At 43.2% G+C, this 24,681-nt stretch overlaps 1 protein-coding gene across 2 annotated transcripts in view; it reads right to left on the bottom strand.

The window, feature by feature from the left end:
• Positions 1-24,018, bottom strand: part of grin3bb (glutamate receptor, ionotropic, N-methyl-D-aspartate 3Bb) — a 62,890-nt gene extending 38,872 nt beyond the window's left edge. The window contains exons 1-3 of one of the 2 annotated variants that reach the window (XM_037115238.1): positions 23,840-24,018; positions 18,632-18,797; positions 13,089-13,802 (exon numbers count right to left, since the gene is read on the bottom strand). In XM_037115238.1, coding sequence (XP_036971133.1) covers positions 13,089-13,586 — 498 coding nt within the window. In that variant the 5' untranslated portion in view covers positions 13,587-13,802; positions 18,632-18,797; positions 23,840-24,018. Of the gene's footprint in view, positions 1-13,088; positions 13,803-18,631; positions 18,798-23,747 lie in introns of both variants that reach the window. The other variant, XM_037115237.1, reaches the window with a different exon arrangement.
• Between the last annotated feature and the right edge of the window lie 663 nt (positions 24,019-24,681).

The raw sequence follows: 24,681 nt of genomic DNA, 5'->3' as shown, positions 1-24,681 counted from the left end.
AATACAAGAAAAAAAGGATGAAAACATCTTCATCACTGTATTTACATATTTACATCACATTTAGAAAAGAACTAATAAGTCAAATACAAGCTAATCAAAAACAAACACGACCCTGGTCTCTGATCCAACATGACAACTGAACAGAGGACCTCAGGTCCACAGCTTAAGCCTGAAACACAGATAGGGACCACAGAGACTGAAACCGAGATCAGGATCGCAACTTAAAACTGAAACAGAGACGGGGAGCTGCTGAGGACTGCAACAGAGACAAGTACCACAGCTCAAGACTGGAACAGAGACCACATCAGTACACCAGTTGATCTTACCTCCATCTGACCCTCATGTTGGCCAAGACTCTAAGAGACTCAGTTCATCCTGAAGGTTTGGGGTTAGGGTGAGTGGGGAACCCTAACCCTTATACTGCCATAATAACTGCCCCAGTGGTCACTGGAGGTCCAACCACCTGAGTTCACCACACCCACTCTCTCAACACCTCCTGGTCTGAGACAGGAAGTTCAACACCCTCTCAGAACATGTCGAATTGCCTAAATACAGACTACAGCCACACACGGAGCCTGCAAATGTCCATGATCCCTCCTGGATCACTGCAAGAATAAACAGCTGCTCCACTATTCCACTACCAGGACAGAATCCACATCAGTCCTTCTGACCTCTGTCAGGGTTAATCCTTTCAACTCTGTCTCCTTCACACATGACATTTTGGTCGGTTCCAGCAGTTCTCGTCCCTGCTGAAAACAGGTCTGAGCTCTGACCCTCATCCAGAGTCATTTTTGGGGCCTGCTGGGCCAGCCAAGCTGCAGTGTTTCTGTTATTGTTGAAAGTGTGCAATCTGCTTGTGTCTAATTTATTTGAATCATTTTTCTTGCAGTTATCGCAGCCAGTAACTCAACCTTCATCACACACTGAGCAGAAAGTTTCCACGTCGATGTCAAAGCAGAGCTCTTGTTCATTACGTTCTTTATCCTCATCTGTCTGTCAGAGAGAGGACCAATCATTTAAACCAACAACACAGTCGATGTCAGTGCAGAGAGGGAGACTGAAGCAGACGTCAGAGAGTGGGAGTGACAGCAGGATAATCCTTCTCTGATCAAAGACTTTCTAAACAGGAAATAAATGTTTGTGTTTGTGAAGGTTTTCACTTCATCAGAAAAAACATCCAGCAGCTCAAAGTCACACTGGATTTATTTCACACCCAAACAGAACAACACTTGAAGTGAGTCTGTGAGAAGAAACACTGCTGCAGGATTCACTCTTCACATGAGACAAACACATGAAAATACAACAACAACAAACTCAGAGCTCTCTGGGGGAAAATATAATAACCTCACTCTGATGTAACTCTGAAGAATTAAACCGGTTTCCATCAGGAGCTGCGGACTTGTGTTGTGGTTAAAGAATAACCTGTTGTGCTCAATGATAACACATCGATATGAGTGAAATATTGTCACCGAGTATTAGGGAACATTCACAGCATCAACATCATTACAACAAACTCAACCTGTAATGTTATTTATTATTCTGCGTTTTTACAGTGAAGTGAAATCATTCCCTCACAGCCTGCAAATAAATGTTCAGTGACCCAAAAACAGCTGAGGTTTAATGTCTGTTACAACCCTAGACGTCATAAGTGTTTCTATTTGTCTGTTTTTAATATCCCTCTTTTACCTGTGTGAGTATGAGTGTGTGAGATTGGTTGCAGGTGTGTCTGATTGTAGGTTGCCCTGTGGAGCTGATTGGCTGCTTTCCTGGAGCCATAAGTTTAAAGGCCAGCTCCTCCAGTTACTGTCCATGATTCAGAACCAATAAGATAAGCAAGGTCAATAACAAGGTCAACAACGAGATCTAGAACAAGGTCAACAACAAGGTCAACAACGAGATCTAGAACAAGGTCAACATTGAAATCAATAACGAAATCAACAACAAGGTCAACAACAAGATCAAAAACAAAATCAACAACAAGGCTGAAAAAAGCTAATCTCTTGTACTGAAGGGGAGCAAACTTCAACTGTTTTTAAAGAGAGTCAGAGTCTGATGTGAGACAAAGAACACCTTTAATTATTTCATATGTAGGTCTTTTTCAATGAAGTCTTTGAAAAAGGTGGTCAGGCAGTGCCCTCTATGGATGAGGCACCACTGATCTAATCTAGAAAACTAAATGAACTGAAGGTGTTTAAAGGCCTTCACACATCGCCCAGACTCAAAACAACAGCCAACTGCCTTTATCCGACCACTCCGTTGCATCTCATCTGACCTGTTCGGCAGAAAAGTTTGTTGAAACATGCCGCCTCTGCAAATGCCAGCTACACAGCAGCGTTTATGTTCTGCACTTGCGCAAGATGCAATAAGCCTCCTTAACATTGGGTGGTGCTAGTCTCATGCCAGTAATCCAAAACATGAAAACAGGAAATGACGGAGACCAGAGATTATCAGAGAAAAACAAAGCGCACACAGTATTGGCTCAGTATTTGTTTGACCTGAGAAGACTTTTGTGGAATACAATACTGGCATTACTTGAAAGATCATTATAGCTGAACTGACGGTTGCGTTGTCTGTTTCTCGGGCTCATTATTATATGAAGATGTCGCAGAAGGGAAAAAGTGTTTCCCCCTCCCTCCCCACACACCGCGCTGATTCGCCAGCACACTGCCAATCAGAATGGACATTGAACAGACAACCAGCGTATCCTTTGGCTCTCAGACTTTGCAATTTGAATCTGACCAGACACCGTCCGCGCAGGTCCAAAAGCTTCTAACACAACTGAACACACCACACAAATTTGTTCCCAAACTCATCCGAGTCTCCCCAAACGTTTCACACATCCAATGTTTGGGCCAGTGTGTTCCTGCCTTAAAGCTGCAGTCTGGAGTTTTGAGAATAAAGTGGACTTAGAACGTTTGAATGATACAGCTTCCAGGTCAGTCCTTCTTCCTCTCTACCTTCTAAGCTCCTCCCACAGAGGAGCCTGTCGTGCACAAGCAGGCTTGTAACCATGGTAACAGAGGAGCCAGATAACCAAGATGGCGCATTCAAAATAACAACAACAACAACATGAGCCCTGATTGTTCTACTTGTGATCAATACAACTAAATTACATTGACGCGCGCCTCATGCAGATCACTGTAGATATCCAGAGGAACAATCAATATTCCTCACATCTCTGTAGACGAGTTACCAGGTAACCATCCAGGTAATCATCATCACCATGCTGCCTTCCTGAAGCATGGGTAACGTTATTTCTCTAAACTGATTCAACCACTTCAGAGCTACTGAACACAAACTAACGTTATAACTGCCCGCTCACATAAAGATACTTTTGCTAACCAGTAGCCATAAAGACAAAGCTAAACACCGGGGTTAGAATACAAGCTAACAAGCTAGATTTACCAATAAGCTACGTAGCTTGACTGTACCATCATGAGCGAGTATAACAGTAACTACCATCTTAGCCTTGTGGTTAGAATATAGAATGAAACATATATCCAGCATGTTCTTACCTGTACCGCAGAAAAGTGCTGACAGACCCCGCAGCTCCTCCACCTCTGAAATGACGCTCTGATATTTATCCTTGTTTTGTCTCTGGCTCGGTCCAATTCTTTGTTTTCACACTGCTTTTCTTCGTCAGTCTTCTTATTTCTTCCCTTTGATATGTTGTTGTTATCTGTTCTCCATCATTGTTTCTCCGCCAGTTTGAGCTGTAACCTATCTGACCAGGTGAGAGCAGGCACTGCACCTGCGTGGGGGAGGGGCACTGCGCCTGTCAGCAGCTTATGCATGAGAGTGACTGACACTTCTCAGACACGCCCTTTGGCTCTGATTGGTTTTATTCAACTGGGAGCGATAGATTCTTGCAAATCAAATTATAGCGACTGGTTGGAGCCACAGACAGCTGACCTGTATCTTATTCTACTGTCACATCATAATGACAAGTTTAGCAAATATAACAATACAATAGTTACAGACTACAGATTTAACAACTTTTTATCGGTTTGTTTCTCCCCATGCAGTGACAGAGTCTGAGTCTCATCTGATGAACTTCAACAACACCTCTTTGATTTGTTCAGAGTTACAATCTAATCTGGAGACATCAAGCACATGTCTTGTTGACCTCTTTAGAAAATGAGTTTTCTCAACAGATAAAGTACAACCTTGAGGAGAAAACAGGTGTGTTTCTTATTATTTAGTCAGTGAGATGCTGCAGAATAAATAACCTTCTTTAGTTTTTAGACTGACTATAAATATTTCCGATCTCTGTTATCTGCTGGAAATGTTTCTCAATGATGTCAGAAAGCCTTAAGGCAGCTCAGGGCTCAGTGTGTGTGTGTGTGTGTGTGTGTGTGTGTGTGTGTGTAATAAGGGGTCTCCAGCTGGTCTGGGATCAGCAGTTATCAGCAGTCTGTTTATCAGCCTGCAGAGACTGAAGTGTCAGCAGCTAATTATCAGCTTGTTAAGTCTCATTAGGATGGAGTCCTAACAAGATTCTGGACTCTGACAGTTCATCAGAACATTCACTAAGACAGAATCAGAATTAAACAGGAACATTTCTTTATCACAGCAGCCAAAAGACAGAAATGTTGTAATAAACAATAATAGTAAAAGAATAAACAATACAATAAAAATATTGGTGACTGGGTTGAATTAAATATTTATCAAAATGTTGATCATATTAAAGCTCATAAACAACACAAACATGATCACATTGTCATTTTACATATCACTTAAAAAGCACATTTGATCAATGAGAACATGACATCATAAAAGTAAAGTACCACCAGACAAATAATTATGACCGAGAGTGATTCACCAAACTTGTGTAGCTGACTGATGGTTCACTGTCATGAGATGTAGTCCATTTTGACTAAAATATTGAGACTTTAACTCAAAGTGATCATTCATAAAAAATTAACAGCTCACTTTGTTTGGTTCAGGGATCAGAGGTCTGTGAGGTTTACGGTGCAGTGATGGAGGTTTATGGTGCAGGGAGTGTTGTCAAAATATGAGGTGATAGACCAACACATCTGCCCCAACTACTGTTACACACTGACTGACCACAGACTGACTGGCCACAGACTGACTGGTGGTGCTGGTCCCTGATGAATCTGGACTCTGCAGCTCTGAGAGAAAAACTTTGTTTTCTGTTTTGTGATGTATTGTGATGTCATCACTCTCAGACTGTGATTCATTCAACAGTCAAACGTTTCCTCTTCCTATAAACAATAATCTCAGTTCAACATCAGATTTATTTGATTGGAACCAAAATTGTTGGTTCATCATTCTTATTGGATCTGTTTGTTCTAAATGCCTCACAGCAGCTTTGTCTCCAATCAATAAATCAGTTTGTGTTCAACTCATCCATCCATCAATCTGAAAATGTCACTGTGTCTTCACTGTGACAGAAATAACTCAGTTAGCTGAGGACATTTGAATTTGAATACATTTTTGTGTTATGGAAGTTTGCAAAGTTTACAGCAATTAGAGTGCAACAGATTTTGTCTGATCATCCGTGTGCTGCCGTTATTGATCGCTGATCATCAGATGTTCTTGTGGATCAATCAGACTGCTGATCAGTGAGGAGCTGGACAACCAGAACAGCAACATTTATTTACTGCACAGAAAACAGTGTCAGATTCAGTGATGGGGTTAGGGTTCACACACAACTTCATACAGATCTCTTTACATTTTAATCTCAGACTGAGGAGAAATGCAACAACCAAACCTCATTCATATTTTATCATCATTTAACAGATGACGTACACAGTGAAAAACAGAACAGAGACAACCAGCAACCAAACTAAACTGCTTGTTTCACTGTGTGACAGTATAACACAACACACATCGAGGTGGCCAACACACAAATGCAGTTACAACAACCACAGCTGGTCCACATGATCTCATCCTGTGAGTAAGTGAAGGTTGTTCTAATAATCATCAGAAGACCTCTCAGATTTAACTGTAACTTGTTGAGTGGTCCAGACCCTCAGCTTGGGAACGCACAGAGAATATAAAGAGTGCAATGAAACACAGGTAACAAAGCAGAATCTTTGAATGAAGCTTAGCTGAAACAGAAAGTGCGCTGCTGTTGACTCTGAGTGTGATGTGTACACATCAAACAGCAGCTCGTCTCCTCTGTGAGGCTCTGAGTCTCTGAGCAGATGTTGGAGCTCCTTCACAGAATCTCTGAAATCAACAACAACAAACAACAGCAGGACGAGTGCAGTCGAGCACAGAATCAAACACAGCTCCATCAGCTGCTGTGTCCTCATCAGTCTCTGCTGTCGCAATAACACACTAAAACATGGGCTGACTGAATGTGAGCTGATTCAGCTCTAATCTTCACAACACATATTCATTCAAAGCCAATAAACACAACTGATGATTATACATCATGCTGCAGCCTCCGCCTGTTGCTCCACTCCTCTACCCCTCTCTGAATCTTGCTTCATCAGCTGGTCGGTTTATTCAGAGGACAGGTTCTGGTTTAGATGTATGATGGACTCTTAACATAATATTCTTGCAGGATTGTCTGTAAAAAAATGGAGGCGCTGATGTATTCTTGCACAGACACTCTCCACGTTTGTGCCATCTAAGCTCTCGATCAATGTGGAGCCTTTAATATTTAAAGGGAAGAACCTGTTTGATGTCAGAGATCTGGATCCAGCATCAGTTCCTCAGTTTTACATACATTCATGTGCAGCTTGTTCTCATCACACCAGTCCAAACATCCATCATGTTTAAACCCACAGTTGCAGTGATCCAGTTCTCTGATGTGACTGGCCAAGGAGCTGATCTGCAGCTGCTGCCAGCTGTGTCTTCACTTAATCTGATGATGAGGAATCACTTCAACGGATGGATGAATGATCAATAAACTGATCAGTTTGATTTGAAGAATAAACACATTGAGCAGCACTCAACGCACTTTGACATTTAATCCCCGAGTTCTCTCTCTTAGGTAAAATTGATCACTTTCCTGTCACTGAGGTTGTCAGACCGAATTCTTGCACCTGCTGCTGTCACACCTGACAGAAAAACAATAATGAGTCGACAGCTGTGTCGGTCCTGGAAAACCAAAACACAACATCAGTTAGCTGTTACAGAGACAAACAAAACCAAAGGTGAAGATCTGACCGTGAACACAACTCTGTCATTTTTAGACTACAGTTCCCACGATGCTTTGGGGAGTGTTACTTGCTATTGATTCAGTGAGTTAGTTGTGAGCTTACTTGAGCACCATTTTATTTCTCTGTGCCAGCGACTGCTGCTTCTGAAGGCATTAGTTTTTCCGTCCGTTTTATTCTTGTGAATGTAAAATCTCAGAAACACCTGGAGGGAGTTTCTGCTAATGTGGCAGCAAATTCCACTTGCTGCTCCAAAGTACACTGAATACATTTTATTCAAATTCCCTCAAGTCTTTAGTACATTAGTGAGTCCGGACAGACGTGCATGTAACCTGCACCTTGACTGGTTGAAGAGACATACAGACAGTAATTCTACTTTTAGTGTACCGTTTCCATATAGTCAGATGTTCTCCATTCATCATGTGCTGACTGAGCTGTTGAAGCTCCAGTTATTCTCAGGGTCAAGTTCTTTGAGTCTTTCTTCTCTGATTTCTAAGTGGATTTATGGATGTTTACACTGTGACATCCTCAGAAAGAGGCATCATACTGAAACACATGAACAAGATGTCTCTTTCCAAACTCAAAATAAAAGTGGATGATGAACACAGACAGTTTCAAGACAGGTGAAACCTGCTCTTCTAGATTAGTATAATCTCAAACGCCATTACTAGACTAAGCATGGAGAACAATATGAGAAGTATGAGGCAGACGAGAGGAACTACGAGCCATACAGCTACATAGAGGACTATCGTCTCAACAAGGTCCTTTCCATAAAGCCAAGGAAGATGCTGATGATGCAGGTGAAGAAATTAATTCAATTAATCATCAAAGCGGGAAAGTTATTAACCGAAGGAGTGTTTCTGAAGGACTGTGTATTACAAGTTGCTTATATTCTGTGTCCAGTAAGAAGATGTGACACAGCGCCAACACAGTGGCAGAACGGATTCCTGAGTTATCAAGTTACATTTATGAACAGTTATAGAAAAAAACCTGAAGTTTACTGCTTACTCTGTGGCACTTAATGAAAGCACAGACTGGACCGACAGTGCACAGCCAGCCATTTCCATCAGGTGTACTGATGACAAATTCAAGGTGACAGAACAGTTGCTGAGTTTGTGTCCCGTGCATGGCTGTACCAGCGCTGAGGATGTCTCTCAGCAGCTGTGCAGCTTGATAGCGTGGGCTAGTTTGATTTTTTGAGTTAAGAGCAGAGATTAAAAAAAATCCTGGAGGGTGGCAGAGCATATGTTCCTTAGCTTAATGATCCAAAATTGATCATTAATCTTGCGTTCCTCGTGGACACAGGAGTTGAACATCCCCTACCTGAAGTAGCAGGACCCTGATCAGCTTGTCACAGAGTGAAAGCCATCTCCCCAAGTTCACTGCAAGCTTTATTCTAAACAACTTATTTATATGAAGAAAATTTTTGCACCGTTAGAAATTATCAACATGACAGCGTCTGCGTTTTAGTACTATTCTCTGTATGATAGATTAAACAACATTTTCAGAAATGTTGCACTTTTTGTAGTAAAAGAAAGCCAAAGTGATCTGCCTATGAGATAAAACCAGCAGTGGCTCCCAGCTCAACTGAGACCCCCAGCTGTGTGGTGATGAATAGATAAACACACACTCTGTCTGTAGGACTACAGTCAGTCTGTGTCTGTAGTAGGGATGTAACGGTTCCCGGTGTCACTGTAAACCATGATAAAATTCCTGATGGTGAAGGTTACTGTTTAAGTTTAATTACCTTGGTAACTGCTGCGGTCGATAACCACGGTGTGGAAAACTCACAAGATAATTTATCCAAGTCTCACTACGCAGGCGCCGCGTACAACGTGCGTTTGTTGTGTAGAAAGGAAGACATGGCGGAGGGAGGACGTAACAGTAGTGGCCCTCAAGGCATTTATCCGCATTCAAAGCGAACCAAATCTGCAGTCTGGGTGTATTCTGGTTATTATAAGAATGCTCAGGGACAGCTGGGTGAGGATGGCAGCTCTATCTGCAGGAGCTGCAAGAAGAAAGTTGTTGTGAGGAGCAGCAACACACCCAGTTTACACGACCATCACCCTCAACTGTTCGAATGCAAGGTGAGCTCACCTTAAACTCAGGTGCATCATGTCTGTGTATGTCAAGTTTTCTCTGTCTAATTTGCTGTTGTCACTAATGTAAACTGAGCAGATGGTGGTATAACTGAACAAAGCTGATCAGTTATTTGGCTCGTTATCAGAACCGCTTATTAATTGTAGATTTCACTTTTTAAAGTCGAACTAATAATTCCCCAAATATTGATGCAGAGCTGCAGTGAGGAGGATTTGAGACAAACACGTACTGGGTGGACTGAGTTAGTGAACACAAACTGACTGAGATGACTGACTTTCATCTCAGCTCCGTTCACCTGAGCAGCATCTACCTGTGGCTCAGCAGCCAATCAGACTGACCGAGTCCACTGACAACAGACGAGCAGGCAGACAGCCAATATATATTAGTGATATCTGAAATATATAATACTTGTGGATTATTCATAGAATAGATAAAGAATAATATAAAATGGTGAATATAACAAGTGTCTATTTAGAGATAAGAGCCAAAATAGAGTATAATTCATAATTAATTTAACAACAATCTTTTTTATTTTAATGTAAAAAAATGATCCAACCTTTTCTAACAAAAGTGATTTGATCTAAATTGTGAGTTTTTTGATCTGTTGGTTGCACCCTTAGTATTAAGTAACAATGACAGTAATAATTAAAAATGACATGTTCTATTCATTTTCTTCACAGAGAGGCTCTGCTGGCCAATCGAGTGCTACTGCCAGGACATGGCGGCTGTGGCTCAGTGGGTAGAGGGCAAGGCCGCTTTAATGCACGGACTTACCTGGGCTGATACCCAGGGGCCTCCCATGTTCAGGGGCCTCCCATGTTCAGGTTAATTGATTCTTCCCGGGCTGCGCCGCCACTGTAAACAAACGTACCCCACTCGCAAATTTGCGATGACGTCACACACAAGCTGCTGCAGAGCAGAGGTGAGCTGAGCTGCTACATGCGATGCGCTGTGGAGAAATGTCGTCCCGGCAAAATTAAAAGTCTTGCTACATTTCACAAACAAGGACGACACCTCGGGATTGTCACCTGTAATATCTGTAAGAGGGATCTGTGCACCAAAGGCAGTAATACAACTAATATGTCCAACTATTTGGCCATACAACACGGCATCATACTCTAGCAATGCCGTGTGTTTGACGCACTTAGTAGCACCAGGGCTAGCACTAGCACAGCTGGTAAAATTAAACAACTGGCCAATGTCATTTTACTCATTTGAGTATTTATTTGTTTATTGAGGACTCATTTGTGTATTGTTTATTCTCAGCAGTGAATAATTAATATTTATATTAATAAACCTGAAATTTATTTTAATAAACCAGGTTATATACTTTTCTGTACTCATGTACTACTTATTTTGTTATGTTATGATATGTTAATAACAATATTATGGTGTTTTCGGGCTCAAAGAGGGAAAACTCACTGTTGTATGTCTCGAACGAAACTAATGCATTTTGTGACGTAGATTACCTAGACATCAATTTTTTTTTTTTTAAATGAGACTCTATAAATCGAGGGGATGGGGGGCCTACAAAACCTCTCAGCCCTGGCGCCTAACATTAGGTTAAGGTGGCCCTGGTAGAGGGGGTCGTCTAGTGATCGGAAGGTCACTGAATCCCGGCTCCCCCTTGTTGCGTGTCAATGTGTCCTTGAGCTAGATATTGAACCCCAAATTGCTCCTGATGAGCAGTTGGCGCCTTGCATGGCAGCCTCCTTCATCAGCGCTTTGCGCTGTCATTTGACTGGAAAAGCGCTATAAAAATGCAGACCATTTACCATTTTACATCTCATTCTACCTCTGTGACGCAGACATTAAAGGACACGTTTCAAACAGGCTGCCTCATCACAAAAGCCAATGACCTGTTTTGCACATTTCTGATACATTCTTTTATACTTATTTAATGTTGATTTTGCAGTGTTTTGTTAGGGTTTTGGATTTGGACTATTTTAATATATAATAAATCTGTCTGAATATAAATCTTGGTGAAATGATTTCGATTCATCAGTGTATCAGTGTTTTTTCAACATTTTGAAGCAATTTTAAAATAATGCGGTATGCCGATAACTGTGATAATTTTGGTCACTATTACCGTGGTGTGAAATGCTCATACCGTTACATCCCCAGTCTGTAGGACTACAGTCAGTCTGTCAGTAAGACTACAGTCAGTCTGTCAGTAGGACTATAGTCAGTATGTCTGTTGGCAACAACTCTTTCCAAAAAGCTATTAAGACCTCCATGTTTAGCTCAAAATCCTCAGACCCTGAGCCTGGTTTTGGTCCTTATCCACATCAGACTGACACCTGTGTGAGTCTCAGGATTAAACAGATGTAAATCACATTGTATTTTGTTCCATGAAGGTGAAATCACATTGCAGATTTGACTAGATTGTTTTTCATCCCTGCAGAGATAATCTCATCAATACACAGTTAGGCTTTAACTCTGAAACTCTCTGGTAGGAAATTCTGCACTTTCTGCGTCAATCAGACCTGAAACTCCTCATCGTCAGGATGGACCCAGATCCACGGGTCCGGAGACAAGACAAGACCAGGCACCAGCAGATATAAGAAGATATAAGAAGCTGTGGTCACACTGGACAGTTGTCCAGACAGAAAGTAATAGAAACACAATTCCTGTCATATCTGATTCTGATTTATCAAACGCTATCAGCTTCATATCAGCTTGCTGCTGTTGCTCAATCATCTGATCTGACTTGTCTGCTCAAACGTCATAAAGACATTAAAACATTATTATTCCAAGGAAATATGAGACAAAAACCTGCCTGATGTTCTGACTGTTTATTTGTTTTTTGTAGCATTTATAGCCAAAGATCATTTGCGATGCCCGACCCTCGATGGGTTAAATACATAAAACTCAACAAAGACATCAAGTACAGAACAAACACGAAGTCTGACAGGATCACTTATACAAATACATCTAAATCTCTCCAATTCAACAAAAATTTAAAGTTTTATAGATGTCAAAATCTGAACCAATCAGCTCTTAGATCAGACGACAGGCAGCCATTTCCCATAATGCCCTGGGTCTGAACCGCTATACTGCCTCTAACTCCATCCAGAGCGTGGGTGCAAATCTGAACGACATTGTTTCTGATTGGCTCATCTGGAGCGAGACTGTTATCACTGCAGCTGGAAGATGTGAAGGCGAGTTTTATACTGAAAGGACTTCCTGGCATGAGTGTTGGTGCCAAAACAGGACAGAATGACGTCACTCATCCGAGATGAGCAACAGGAAACAGATTCTCTGCGTCTCAACATGGAACCGTATTTATGTCAAAGCTATTTTCCAGGACTCGATTTCAATGTCTCCTCCAGGTTTTCCAGGAGGAACCTTGAGTAACAGAAGTAAAATGAGTGAATCCATCTACACATGAACACATCGAGTGCTGCTCTGGTTCTGAGCTCAGCATGTGAAGAACAAACCAACAGGTTGATTGAAGGAGCAGCTGATGGTGGACCCAACCCTGCTGCCCCCCTCCAACACACACATCACAACACTGAACAGCTTCAGACATCATGATTCTGAGGAGCTGGATATACCTGGTCTGCTGAGTTTTAAATCCTCTCATCTGAACTGAAGTGGACTCCAGAGACCAGAAAACATGAAACCTGTTGGGAACCAAAAACAAACCAAAGCAGACACTCTGATTGAGTTTCCATGACTCCTCATCAGCAGCTGCGCGCGCTCCGACACCTCCAAAGATCAAAGGCATCAAGGTCAAACAGGATCGTACAACACCACAGACCGAGATTCAAACCAGGGACAGGTGGGGACCACTTGTCAGCCCCGGGAGCGCTCGTGCCGCCAGGGGTCCAGGTGTAGTGATGAGACTCTTACCTGCGTGCGGAGCGGTTCTCCGTGATCGAAGACGCTGAGGAACGGGATCTCCAAGAACGACGCCATGAAGTCCACCTGTAGCAGCTCCTCGCGGCTCTGCGGGAAGGCGAGGACGGCGGACACTCCCTGCACCACCACGCCCTGACACACGCACCGGAACAAGGACTCCGGGTCGGCGGTGGCCGGCTGCCGGGACACCAGCTCCAGGCTCAAGTTGTAGGGCAGAAAGTTGTCCCGCTTCGGCTGCGTGTCCCGCTCCAGCTCCGGGTCCCGGTCCTGGTCCCGGCTCATCGCGGCAGCAGCGCGGCTCAGCGCCGCCTGCACCTGCACGCGAGCCGCCCGCTGCGTCGGCAGGAGCGCACCGACGCGCACCGTATGTCCGATCTGAGCCAGGAGGTGGCACGGCTGCGGGTGGAGGAGACACGGGGGCATCAGGAGGAGCTGCACAAGGAGCAAGACTCGGAGGGTCCGGGACCAGGAGGAGAGGGTGGAAGACATACTGCCGCGCTCTCAGCATCGCTCTGCCGCTACTCCGCGTTCTCCTCCTGCTCCTTCCGCCAAAACACCTATACACCGCTGCTGCTGCTGCTGCTGCTGCTGCTGGATACACACTGCTGCTCCTCCTGCTGCTGGGGGGAGACTGGGGGGAGGAGGAGGGAGGAGGAGACAGCGGGAGGATGCTCCAAAAAACAGGAGGCACAGAGGAGGTCTTGACTAGAGAAGAGGAGAGAAAATACACGGTGTTAGAGAGAGGACGAAGGAGGTGCAGAAAATAAGCAGGAGGAAGAGAGGAGATGAAAACCAGGCGATGGAGAAAGTGACAGAAGAGGTGCTTTACAGAGAAGGAGACATGGGAGGTATAGAGGAGGAGGAAGAGGAGGAGGTGTCATCCCAACAAGATGAGGTGCAGAGGAGACAGAGAGGAGGTGAAAAACATGAGATGTGCAGTCGAAGAGGAGGTGAAAAGGAAGTGAGTGCACAGAGGGGATGAGGAGGTGAGCAGCAGGAGGGAGGACACTAAAATAAGGAGGTGTAGAGAGGAGGAGGTGAAGAAGAAGTAAGAAAAGATGAAGGTCAAACTGAGGAAGAGGTATGTAAGTGGAGGAGGAGGGGGAGGAGGAGGAGGAGGAGGAGGAGGAGGAGGAGGAGGAGGAGGAGGAGGAGGAGAAAGTGAGGAAGGGAGCAGAACAGGAGGAGGAGGAGGAGGAGGAGGAGGAGAAAGTGAGGAAGGGAGCAGAACAGGAGGAGAGGAACTACCAAGAAGGAGGAGAAGAACAGAGTAGAGGAGGTAAAGGAGAACAACAAGTGAAGGTCAAGGTGAGAGATACAGAACACTTGGAACATATAGAACCCATAGAACCTATAGAACACAGAACATAGAATATGGACCAAAGAACACATAGAACAAATTACACATAGAACACACAACATATGGAACACAGACCACAGAACACATAGAACATAGACAACATAGAACACATGGTAGACATAGAAAACATAGAACATTGTTATAAAGAACATCAGATTCGATTAGCTTTTTTGATCCCACAGTGAGGAAACGTGTTACAATAGCTCAGAATCAGACAAATAACATAAATAAGAAATACATAGAACAAAAATATTTACAAAGAACACATGATGCAAGTTCTACAACAGTGTGGTAGAAGTACTACAGGAGTACGTGATAGGGACGTGATATTTTCTGCAGCGGATATTTGGGGAGAATCCAGCTCGTTTTTACTCTGTGAGGTTTTGATTCGTCATCCTGAGAACATCACAGCTGAGCGCTGAGCCACAGTTACATAACACACACACACTTATATGTACATATACACACATATACACATTAAATACTCCCATAGAAACAAAATCTCCTTGAGAAAAAGTGGAACACCACAAATCAATTCTAATTAGAAAAATAAAACCAGCTGTTTGATCCTCAGATGTGAAGAGAAAAGAACTGACCTGAAATCATCTCTCTCTTTCTCTCTCTCTCTCTCTCTCTGTGTGTCTCTCTCTCTCTGTCTGTGTCTCTCTCTCTCACACACACACACACACACACACACACACGCACACACACACACACACAGAGGGTATATAATGGAGTGTGTGGTCTTTCACTGATGATGATGTTTCATGTTAACTGTGATGTTATCACACAGACAGGTGTTATCGCCATAGTAAGCACTGAATCCAGATGTTGCTGGACTGGAGGACTGATTCCTGTTAGACTTCAGACTTCACGTCCTCAATACAGAGGTGCAGTCTGTAGTTCTAAACCCAGAAATCAGTTAGCATGTAGGCACGTCCTGTTCTCTCCTCTCAAAGTCTGTGAGTGTAAAATGTGTGAGATAAGGTGTGTGGTCACCACAGGATGAACATACTTACATGTTGGTTCTCTGACATTATTAAATGTCCCACAGTTTAATCCTGAAGCTCTTCATGTGTTAACAACAGTTAGCAGTTGGTAACGAGTGTCTGAATGAGACTACAGAGGTTGTCGGGGACATTAAACGTCCTCACAGCAACACGGAGACTCATCTACTCACTAGTCCGTCTTTACAGGCCACTTTAGTTCCACACTGTTCTAACTCTGACTTTACAACTTGTACACTGATCAGTTTATAGAAAACCTGGATAGTAATTGTGCAGTAAGACTCTTAGTGGTGGTGACGTTTCAGTCATGTGACTGTGATGTCGTTACAGTTTGTAGCCTAACATTAGCTTGTTTAGGGTGAAATTAACATCAGTTAGCTTGAGAAATATTTCATCCCCCACCACTTTATGCAATAAACTGTAGGTAACTGAATCAGTGAGGCAGATTCTGGTGGTCTACGGGAAGTCTTCTTGAAGCCTATTGTGGACTTAAGGAATTGTGGGTTTGGAGCCCTCAGAAGTCCTGTTAGCTGTAATGTGTTGCTGCTGTTAATGTCACATCGCGGTGAGGTTGTCTTGTCTTGGGATCTGTCTCGTGAATTTCATGTTTTATTTTGAAAGTAACTCTCCTCTCGTTTCAGGTCACTTGCCCTTCCTCTTGTGTCCCGGGTCTGACGTCATCCCTAATTCCTGATTGTTTCCACCTGTGTTCCCCTTCCTCATGTGTATAAAGTCCTTGTCTTCCCCTGTATGCGTCGCCAAAGTATTTCGTCTCCATGTCGTATACCAAAGCCTCGAACCACAGTCTAGATCATCGCATTGTTAAGTATTGTTCTTGTTTTATTTATCTGTATTTTTGTCCTCTCAAGAAGAGTGAATTTATGTTGTATTTTTCTGGTTAAGTTTTGTGTTTGAATTTTGAGATTTTCTAGCCATTTTGTTTCTCCTCCTCGTGAGTGATTTTTTGTTGATAATTTTCATACGATAGAGAAGATAATTTTCATAGCCCTCGTGCTTCCTCTGCGGAGAGATTTTTGTTGTAATTTTCATAATTTATATTGAATTCAGAATAGTGTAGGTTTTCCTCCTGCGGGAGCGTTTTTTGTTTCTCTGTGTTCCATGTTGTTTGTCTTGTTCGTGTCTCAGTATTTCATAGCCATTTGGTTTTCATTCATTCATTCATTCAAGAGAGTCATAAAATCAGATCAATAAAACTCGACTTTACTACTGCCTATACTGCATCTGCATCTCTTTCTCGTCCAGGTCTGACAGTTAACTAGCTAGCTCAGTAAGCCCTGGGGCTAATGGCTCCATTAACTGATGGCAGCCTAATTCAGCTTGTCTTAGTTCAGTCATAGATAAAAACTTGAATTCAGACGGTGGGCAGTTGTATTTTTCTATTAAGGAGGAAAACAGGTGTCATAATTGTATATAATAATAGTATAAATAATAGGGGATAGCACAAGAAGTTAAAGCAAGGAAATCATCATTTATTTGCACTAGTTCAACATATCAAAGAGAGCAGAGTCTCCTCTTTGTCCTCCTCTGCTCCTCCCAGAGCTAGTGAGCTGTGCTCTTGTAGTACTGGGAACACCGGGCCCAGGTAATGATGACCCAGACTCCTCCTGCTGGGCATCTGAAATATAAAAAGAAAGGCAAACAGCCCAACAGTCACAAGAGGCATGGCCTTCACCTCTTGTGGCCGTACAGGCCCTGCCCCCCCATAAATAAGAGGTGCTATCTGCAACTACAACAATCTACTCAAATAAACAAGAGTATGCAACCTGCATGCAACACTCCCCATCACCCACAGCATGTCTTAAGTATGTCACGGTTGCACAAGCATAGTTGCATTTTGCTATATTAACTGTCCAGCGGGGCGCAGCCAAATGTTCAAATAACTGGTGGATGTGTGAGATATGTCTGGTCCAGCTGTCACTGAAAATAACCCCATTGTCTAAATAGACAGCACAACCACCCAAATCACCAACAACCATATTCATTAAACGCTGGAATGTAGCTGGAGCATTCCACAGGCCAAAAGGCATCACCTTATATGAATACAGGGAAGATGGAGTCACAAATGCAGAAATTTCCTTTGCTCTTATTGATGGCACCTACCAGTGGCCTTTCAAATCACTAACTGTACATGCTAACAACTACTCACACTTACCACACATTTACAAACATGGTAAAGTGATTTCTTAGAAATCAGTAGAAATCAAAAAGTTATCTTCTGAGATCTGCATCAGCACTGTGTGAGGACCTGTGAACCTGGCCTGAAAGGATGAACCATCCAAACATCAGAAGTGCCAGCACTTGATTGCCAGGACTGAATTTGTGCCGCTCAGCCCACTGATCATAAAGATGCTTCATCTTCCCCTGAGCTTTTGCCAGTTTCTCTCTTGCCAGTTCCCCTGAAACAAAGAGCCTATGCCTGAACCTGTTCACATGGTCAATCAGGTTTTGTGGAGGCTCACTACTCTCAAAATTGTCCATCAACACTGCCAATGGACCATGAACAGTCCCAAGTCATTGGGACTACACCCAGTACTCTCCTGGTTTACCTCCCTGGATGCTGTAAAACCATGACAAGCCTTCCAGGCATGTAGCAGCGACTTCAGCGTCTGATGGAAGTGCTCCAGCATCCCCTGGCTTTGTGCACAATAAGCTGACGACTGACGGTGCTTCATCTGAAGTTGTTCTAACACTTGAGCAGACAAATAGGAAGAACCCTGGGGATGCCAAAAGGATGTAAATAAATTCCTTAACACAGACCTGGTCGTGATTGACCACAGAGGATGTGCAGCTGGATACCTGGTGGCTTGACACATGAAAGTAAGTAGATACTTGGGTCCAGACCTAGAAGGAGTCAGAGGTCCAACAGAGTCAACGATAATGTGCTCGAAAGGCTCACACCAATGGCAGGTATTGGGGTGGGGCAGGCTTAATAACCTGGTTTGGTTTGCCAGGTACCTGACATGTGTTGCAAGACATAACGTACTCTGACACATCCTTTTCAGCCAAGGCCAAAAGAAGTAGTGTGGAATGTTGCCATTTGTCTTCCTGACTCCATGATGCCCTGATTGGTAATGGGATACCTGCAACACTAATCTACTGAACTTAGCTGGTACCACAACCTGAAACAGTGTGTTTCCCACACCCACCTCATTACAAAGCAGCCATTTCCTCACCAGCACACCATTGTCCAGGAAATAGCCATGTGCTCCATCTTTCACTTCCACAGTGCTTGCAACCTCCCACAGCTTCTCAGTGAAAGGATCTGACTGTGGCTACAGGCCACATACGTCCACACCTCCCCCTGGACCAAATCTGAAAAAAGATGGGAGTCTGAATTGGAGCAGACAAAACAGCTGAAGGGATCTACAAAATACAGCTACAGCAGTTTTATTTTCATATACTACGTTTACCATGATCCTTTGGTTTGTTGTTTGACTGACCTGCCATAAGTTTGTTTGAATGATCAAATCTAAGTCAATTAGATTTCTGGAGTGCACTATTAGCCAATGAGAGGTAATCTTAACAAAAGGGGGAAAGAGAAAAAAAACATTGCGTATATGTTGAAGAGCTGCATGTGTAGTGAGCGGTCAAAGCTAAGATTGATGTCGAGGAAATTATTATTTGAAGACTAATTACCTATAAAGTATTGGCACAATTATTATCCTGCAATTAATCGTCACGTGTCTCTCACAGTTCAGTAACTTGTTTTCATGAAGTTTAAGGTGAAAGTGAAGCCAGGTTAAGTGCGTTTATTGTTCCATTAACTTTGTAAAAAAGTGTATATTGGACAGGGCATGTGAGCGGGGCTTGGAGCATGCGAAATATAGTCGGAGTGCAGAGCGGGTTTTAATCCAACGGCCAGTGCGATGGTTCCGTTTCGCTCCAGTTCCATTCCTATACCACTGGCAGTACAAGGCCGTCCACTGGCTCAAACAGACAGAGCACACAAAGAGGATGAGGTGTCAGCCCAAAACAATCTACTGTTCTTTCCAAACTGAAAAGGGTTTCAATCGACAGGCTCTCTCCAGCAACAAAGCCGCTGTACGTCAGTTTATGCCACATTGGGCAGTGTGTCCCAGGCTGATTCAGTGGAAAACATCAGGGATTGCTCCCTCTTTAAATTTGAGCAAGCATGGAGCGATCTAACCGTAGCTGAATTAAATTTTAGGTGAGCAGAGAGCGCTCTTTGAGCGGAGCTGTCTGGTGTAACTTTGAGCGAAGGAGCTACCACCCACATAAGCGGGGAGCGGAAATTCTCGCCGCTCAGCTCCGCTCACATGCTCCGATTCTGGACACCAACTTATGTGCCCCAACATTTGGAAACCCAAGAACTTGGTAATAACTGAACAGTCTAAAGGTTGAACTGATAAGCTACAAATTATTGGACTGAAACTTTTCTGTTGTGGTGAATAATTTGGATTACAATATTACCTGTTTTGATATGTCATGGGAGTTTTTACACTGTAACCCACTATACACAAACACTAATACACACACACACACACACACACACACACACACACACACACACACACACACAGACACTAATACACAGGTTTATTTGGTTTATTGCTTTTTTTCCTGTCGGGAAAATAAAGTGTCAATTTTGAAGTGTTTAACTTCAATGTTTTTGTGTGTTAATTGTTAAAATTGCCATAAAGTCAATTTCAGCTTAAAAAGGGTACTTTCCTGCGATTTTATTTACATTTTTATTTTGCACTGGTATTGAATTTTTGTTTGTTGGACATTGTGAGGCAACCAAAAATAGGTTTGTTTGAATATAGTACAATATTTTGGGAAAATATCAGTGAAAGTACATGTTTTGAATACAGAAAATACAAAAGAGGGTCCCTGGGGGAATACAGATATTACTCACATCGTATGAGTGATGTAATCTCACAGTGGAGGCACCGTGCTATTAGTTTGATACTTGTTTGTAGACACATTTTATTTGCCACATTCTAGCATTCTTTCATTTTGAAAAAGTAGCCATTTATTTTACTTCCAGTGGCAAGGAGGGGTTCCACAACCAATCCTATTCCCAGAACTAGCACTGAATCTCCAGTATCAGTCTCCTCTGAAAAAAAGAGAACAGACACCAAAGAGACCTTCTTACTGGATCCTGACAGGGGAATATACCCACTTGATAGAAAAGGCAAAGAAGCCTCATCAACAGGAACCTTCTCATGCATGTCAGGACAAGGCACTCCCCCAAACACTGTGGTGGGTTAGGTAATATTGATTGGCTTATCAATGACAACACCCTCACCAACTGTTGTCACACCTTGCTATTGAGAAATCAGGCCCGACTAGGTGGCTGGAATCGACCATTGAATATGAAAGGTGCCAAGTCTTCAAAATGGTGAAAAACAGGAAACCTGCACACCAAACCAGCATGCATGGTCCAGCCAAAAAGATAAGCTCACATATATATATATACACATGCATTTGTAAATATTTACACATGCAGACAAGTTCTGGAATAATTACTGGAAGTAATTACTGTGTATAGAGATGATCAGAGTCTGAGGTATATAAATGCATTGTCAGACCAGGAATAATCTTGAACCCCACCTCTGTGTCGTTCTTCTGAGAGTTTTGGCTCCAGCATGTACACGTTATATATATTTCTGAATTGTTCCCAAACCACAAGATCACACGAATCTTCAAAGGTTCTGGTGGCAGCGGCAGCTTGTCAACAGTTAAAAGTATTCATTAAATCCTGTGAAAGATCAAGGTATGACTGTTTATCCTCCTTTCTGATCTTTCTAAATTGCTGGCTAAATAAGCCTTAAGAAACATCTCTTAGGCCTTAATAATGGCAACTTTCACTGAACCATAACACAAGCTGTCTGTCACAGACAAAGCTGAATATGCCTCCTGTGGATTCCCGGTCAACACACACTGCAACATGGTTGTGCGATCAACATCAGGCTAGCTCCTAGCATCAGCCACTCTTACAAACAAACAAACAAAAAATGTCTCAGGGTCCCTTTCATTGAATCTTGGAACAAGACACAGGTTACCAATGAGATCAAAATAGGTGGAGCAAAGACCTGAAAAACATTCTCCAGCCAGCCCTTGACCAGTTTCCAGTTTCAACTTACCCTCTCTGATCATACTCAAGATTCAAGAGGGTTTCTTGTCACTCCAGCCATATACTCAGTACACAGCACAATGAAATCATGTTTCCCAAGAAGCTTCACTGCAAACAAACAACAACATAGAACAACACCACCACCAAATGCTACATTAACTGCTAAGTATAGTGAGCATGGAGGAGTCATATGGTCTGGAGGAAGAAGCTGTTTTGTAGTCTGGTACTGACAGACCGTATGCTACGGTACCTTCTGCCAGATGGAAGGGGGAGAAACATCTATGTGAGGGGTGGGTGGGATCCTCCACAATGCTGGTTGCCTTACAGATGTAGCGTGTGGTGTAAATGTCTGAGATGGAGGTGCGAGTGACTCCGATGATCATTTCAGCCATCCTCACCACTTGCTGCAGTTTCTTGCGGTCCACTTGGGTGCAGTTTCTGAACCAGGCAGTGATGCAGCTACCCAGTAGGCTCTCTATAGTCCCTCTGTAGAAAGTGGTGAGAATGGGGGTTGGGAGGTGGACTCTCCTCAGCCTTCTCAGGAAGTGGAGACACTGCTGGGCTTTCTTCATGGTGGATGTGGTTCAAGTTGTGTAGTGCTGTGCAGTTGTGGGTCAGGAGTGTGAACTGCAGTGGACTGACGTGTTATTCCTGATCTGGACTGTCTAGGGTCTCCTTGTCAGAAAGTCCAGGATTCAGTTACAGAGGGATGTGTTCGGGCCCAGCAAGCTCAGCTTCCTAATCAGGTGCTTGGGGATGATTGTGTTGAATGCTGAACTACAGTCTATGAACAACATTCTGGCGTAGGTGTCCTTTTTATTGAGATGGGTGAGTTTATTGAGATGAGTGAATGCTAGGTGGAGGGTAGTGGTGATGGATTTTCTGGGCATGTGCTCGTTCAGCACCCCTGATAGCCTGGGCCAGTGTAGCCCTTGCTGTGCCAGAGCCTCCTTATCTCCTGCTCTGAAGGCTATGTCTCTGGCTCTCAGCAGTGCACGTACCTCTGCAGTCATCCAAGGCTTCTGGTTTGAGCGCATGGTGATCGACTTGACAGTGACATCATCAATGCACACCCTAACCCTTGATGAAACCAGTAACTGATGCCGTGTCCTCCTCAAGGTCAGTGGAGCCGTTGGTGGTTGCTGCCTCCCTAAACATTTGCCAGTCAGTGCACTCAAAACAGTCCTGGAGGGCAGAGATGGCTCCTTCCGGCCAGGTCATCACTCTTCAAGCTCCAGATTGATCCTAGCTTGCTCTATGGTAGCATGACATTTCGGGCATTTAGCAGATGCTTTTGCCCAAGTGACATGTAGTGTACATTTGTCACAAGAAAGAAACATGTCACTGTTGATTAAGTAAAAAAACACAAAATAGAAACAATTTTCAAGCCCTCATCTGAGCATCGTATCTGCTATTTATCAAGGATAACTGAAGTGCATAAGTGCTGTGATTTAAGTGCTAACATCACACCTCTATTTAGCCATGGCCAATTCTCGGTCAACTTCTCAATCTCCTTTTCTCAGATTTCTCAACTACCACCCAATGCTTTAATTTCTCATGCTCCATTTGAAACAGCAGCAACTCTTTCTGCTGTACAAAGGACAAAGCAGTGCTCTGAGCTACTAATGAAGCTGAACCAGCAGCCTCAGCAGCATTTCCCAGTTTACCAGGAAAAATCTCCATCTCATACAAGTTAGCCTTTAGAATAGACTGAACTATATCCTTAAGCCTTTTCTCACTGATGTTAAATCTGTAGTGGTCTGAAATTTTTAACAACTGCTCTTTTTGGCAGCCATCCAAAAACCCCACTGAAGGAGTCTCAAAAAAATCCTCAACTAGAGCCAATTTACCAACACAGCCCAAAGGACAGCAATCAATTCAGTGGCTTCATGTATTTAGTTGCAGCAGGTATTTATGCACTTATGACCACTCGTATGAAGAAGTGACAAGAATCTGGCATAGAATCTGGCATATAATCCCCCCCCTCCCACCCCCCCAATAGCAATGGACATGTACCTGAGACAGAGTCTCTAACCGCGTTCAACCTGACACTACAAAAGATTTTTAAAAATCCAGCAAAGCTGAAAGGAGCAATGCTGCTATGCCTACCAGGGGAAATCAACTTTAGCTCTAACACAATTACACACCAGCATATCAATACTCACCTTCCTTTGGACAAACAGGTCTTCAAACCCACATTCTCGTCATGCTCTCCAGCATGTTCAAGGAAACAAAAACAAGCTCACCCAGGTATTACCTCTCAAGCCCTGCAAATCCGTCTGGGAAACCCCAACAATCAATTGCACCTGGAGGCCTTCAGCAGAAAAGAGAACAGCTGTTTAAATGCTCACAAACAAAACATTAAACCCAAACTTCAACAAGAAGTTAAAGCAAGGAAAACATCATTTACACTAACTCAAAACCAACATATCAAAGAGAGCAGAGTCTCCTCTTTGTCCTCCCTCTCTTCCCAGAGCTAATGAGCTGTGCACTTGTAGTACTGGGAACACCGGGCCCAGGTGTTCCCAGGAACTAATGACGACCCAGACCCCTCCTGCTGGGCTTTTGAAATATAAAAAGAAAGAAAGGCAAAAGCCCAACAGCCACAAGCTATGTCCTTTAGTGAGTTTATTTTGTTGAATTATAAGACTAAGTAGTGAACTGAATGCTTTTACATCTCCCAGCTGAAACTACAGGCTATCAGACTATCACCTCTGAGCAAAACAATGGCGTGAGGAGGCTAGCTGGTTACCATGCTGACATCAGTAGAACACAGATGTCTTTGACAGAGCGTCAACATTGTTGTTTCTTCACTCTGCTCAGAATGTTAGCTCAGATATAGATTAGAATTATTTACATTTATATGACTTTACATTTACATCTTGTAATATTTATGTCAGACTTGAACAGAAAGTGAGGACTCAGATGCAGGAAGGCAGGTGTAATGACAGGCTTTATTTTCTGATGGCTGAGACAAACACACAACAAGGGGACAAGAACCTGTGACGAAGTCAATGGCGATGTCTGACCACAGTCTGGAGGGGATGGGAAGAGGGTGAAGAAGTCCCATGTGTGCCCTGGAAGATGTTTTTTTGCGTG

This window comes from Acanthopagrus latus, chromosome 11, assembly GCF_904848185.1.
Source record: "Acanthopagrus latus isolate v.2019 chromosome 11, fAcaLat1.1, whole genome shotgun sequence".
NCBI lineage: Eukaryota > Metazoa > Chordata > Actinopteri > Spariformes > Sparidae > Acanthopagrus > Acanthopagrus latus.
The sequence above is the reverse complement of the archived record's forward strand: the minus strand, read 5'-3'. Positions and strand labels throughout refer to the sequence as shown.